General features: G+C 57.2%; 1 protein-coding gene across 1 annotated transcript in view; it reads right to left on the reverse strand.

The window, feature by feature from the left end:
* Positions 1-2500, reverse strand: part of LOC133649511 (FRAS1-related extracellular matrix protein 2-like) — a 112360-nt gene that overhangs the window by 108856 nt on the left and 1004 nt on the right. The window contains exon 1 of the mRNA XM_062046100.1: positions 1-2500. This exon is cut by the window's left edge and continues 1453 nt beyond it; it is cut by the window's right edge and continues 1004 nt beyond it. Coding sequence (XP_061902084.1) covers positions 1-2500 — 2500 coding nt within the window.

Genomic DNA, 2500 nt, shown 5'->3' on the forward strand with positions numbered 1-2500 from the left:
TAAAACCACGCCATGTTTAGGAGGTCTGGAGATGATGAACATCAGTTCGTCGGCCGGGACGTCGGCGTCGCCTCCATTCACGATGGGAGTATCGATGACGATGTTCATCCCCTCCATCACCACGATCTCCCTCAAGTAGATCTCTGGCTTCTCGTCGTTGGTGGGAATGATGACGATGGGAAAGAAGAGGTTCTCTGAGAAGTTGATCCCATCCGAGCACCTAAAGGTGAACCGGTCTTCTACTGGTTCAACACCTTTGTGGATGCTCTGCACGTAGTAAATATTTCCTTCCCTGATGTCTCTGATGGTGAAAGCACTGATGGCCGCACCCGACCTTGACTTTTCAGACCCGGGTGCAGGTGATATATTCTCCACATAGCCAGCAGTGGGCTGGACTACGATGATGCAGAGGACATCTTCTACGGGCGTGTCGGTGTCGTATGCGTTCAGGTGCTGAGGGCCGATGGCGTTTTTGTCCCCTTCAATGACGCTGAACTGCACCCCAACTCCAACTTCAGGTGTTTGGCTGTCCACTGGTAGGATGGTGACCCATACCTGGACCCCGTTGACCTTATTCCCCCCCACAGTCCAATCATCTGACATGTCTGTGAGGGTCAAGTTGAAGCCGTCCTGCTGGGATGTGAGGCCTACCTCGCCGCCGGTGTGAGCGTAGACCACCAGGCCGTTGATGAGGTCGGCCTGCGTGAATCTACTGGCGGGCACTCCTTTCACCAAAACCTCACCGATGGCTGGTGGGTCCTCCAAGATGAAGGTGAGCTGGAGGTCATCAGTGTCGTCATCGCGGCCTTGGATAACGTGAGTCGTGATTTCCGCGGCGCCGTTTTCCAGCACGTCCAGGTGAGAGCCGATCGTTCCCGCGGGCAGACTGAGCACCGGCGTTTCGTCGTCCACAGGCTTCACGTGGACTTTGACCGTCACGGTTACAACATGGAAGCCGTCGCTGACGTCCAGCTGGAAGTCGTCGCTCGTCGTTTCCTCGCCGCCGTGACTGTACGATATCCTCCCTTGTGAAAGGTCCTCAAGACTGAAAACTGCTTCTTTCTCCAAGTCTGTGAACGCCACCTGCAGGTGTCCGTGTTTGGGCGGCTGACTGAGCGTGAAGGTGATCATTTTTCCCTCGGTGTCGGCGTCCGAGGCGTCCAGCTCAGCGATGGTGACGATGTGGATGCTGCCCTCAAACAAAGTGAGGCCCGTGTTTGTAATCTGGGGGGGCTTGTTGTTGACAGGCTGGAGGTAGATGGTGAACGACCCCGCCACGCTGTTCCCCGCCGTGTCCTCCACGCTGTAGCGGAACTGCACCACGTGCGCAGTGATGCCCAGCTCGATGTCTGGGGGGCTGTAGGCGACCTTGTGGTGATTCAGCTGAGCTTGTGTGAACTCGGTGACCTCCGTGTCGGGGCTGTCTGTCAGAACCAAATAACCAAAAACTAGTGGGCTGTTCTCATCGGTATCAGTCGGGGGCTGGATGACCGTATATTTAAGGTCACGGTCCTCTGAGTCCAAATCAGTGTATCGCAGGACATCCTTGCTGAACTGAGTCAGCTTGTACTCCTCCACAGTCATCTGCAGGGTGGTCCCGGGGTACAGCTCGGGGGGAACGTCATCTATGGGCAAAACACGGACTGTGAACGTAGCCTCGCCTGACTCGTTGGGTGGGTCGTTGTCATCCCGGACTGTGAAGACAAACTGGTCCATGACTGTGTCAGTGATGTGAGGCCCTACGTGCTGGTAAAAGACCTTCCCGTCAGTGATGTCTTTCTGCAGCCACTCCCGCACCTCCTTCTCGTAGACCTCGTCCTCAGAGTTGAACTTCCAGGAGGAGGGGTCCTCCGGGGCGTCGGACTGCCTCAGAAGGACAGTGCCGATTGTGGAAAAGGGGGGAACGAGGGTGAATTGAATGGTGGAGTCCTCGGAGTCGATGTCGGTGGCGCTCAGCATGAGGGGAGACAGGGGCATCAGATGATGTTTGAACAGGACCATGCCAGTGTTGGCGTTGACGATGGGGGGCTCGTCATCAGTGGGGACGACGGTGACAGGGAAGAGGAATTCCACGTCGTGTTTACCGTCCGTCATCTTGAACACAATGTTGTCGCTGTACGTGTCGCTGCCGTCGTGCTGGTACACGACCGCCCCGGCTGTGAGGTCCTCGGGGGTGAAGGTTTTCCTACGAGACCCCAGCACCAGCAGGGTGCCGTGGCGGAGCCCGTCCACCACCGTTACGGCCACCACGTCCAGGTTGTCCTCGTCGCTGATCTCAAGGTTGAGGGGCCGGGACTGGCCCTCGTACAGCAGCTGGCCCACGTTCCGGGTCACGACCGGTGCCAAAGAGTTCATGGGTTTCACCACGATCATGAACGCAAAGGGGTCCGAGACAGCCCCCTCTGGGTCCACGACCTCAAACTCAAGCTGGAAAATCCTCTCGGTCTCCGAGTCCAGGGAGGGCGGCTTGTAGGCTATTTTCAGGTCCTGCAGGTCTCTC

This window comes from Entelurus aequoreus, linkage group LG05 (assembly GCF_033978785.1).
Source record: "Entelurus aequoreus isolate RoL-2023_Sb linkage group LG05, RoL_Eaeq_v1.1, whole genome shotgun sequence".
NCBI classification, from domain to species: Eukaryota; Metazoa; Chordata; class Actinopteri; order Syngnathiformes; family Syngnathidae; genus Entelurus; species Entelurus aequoreus.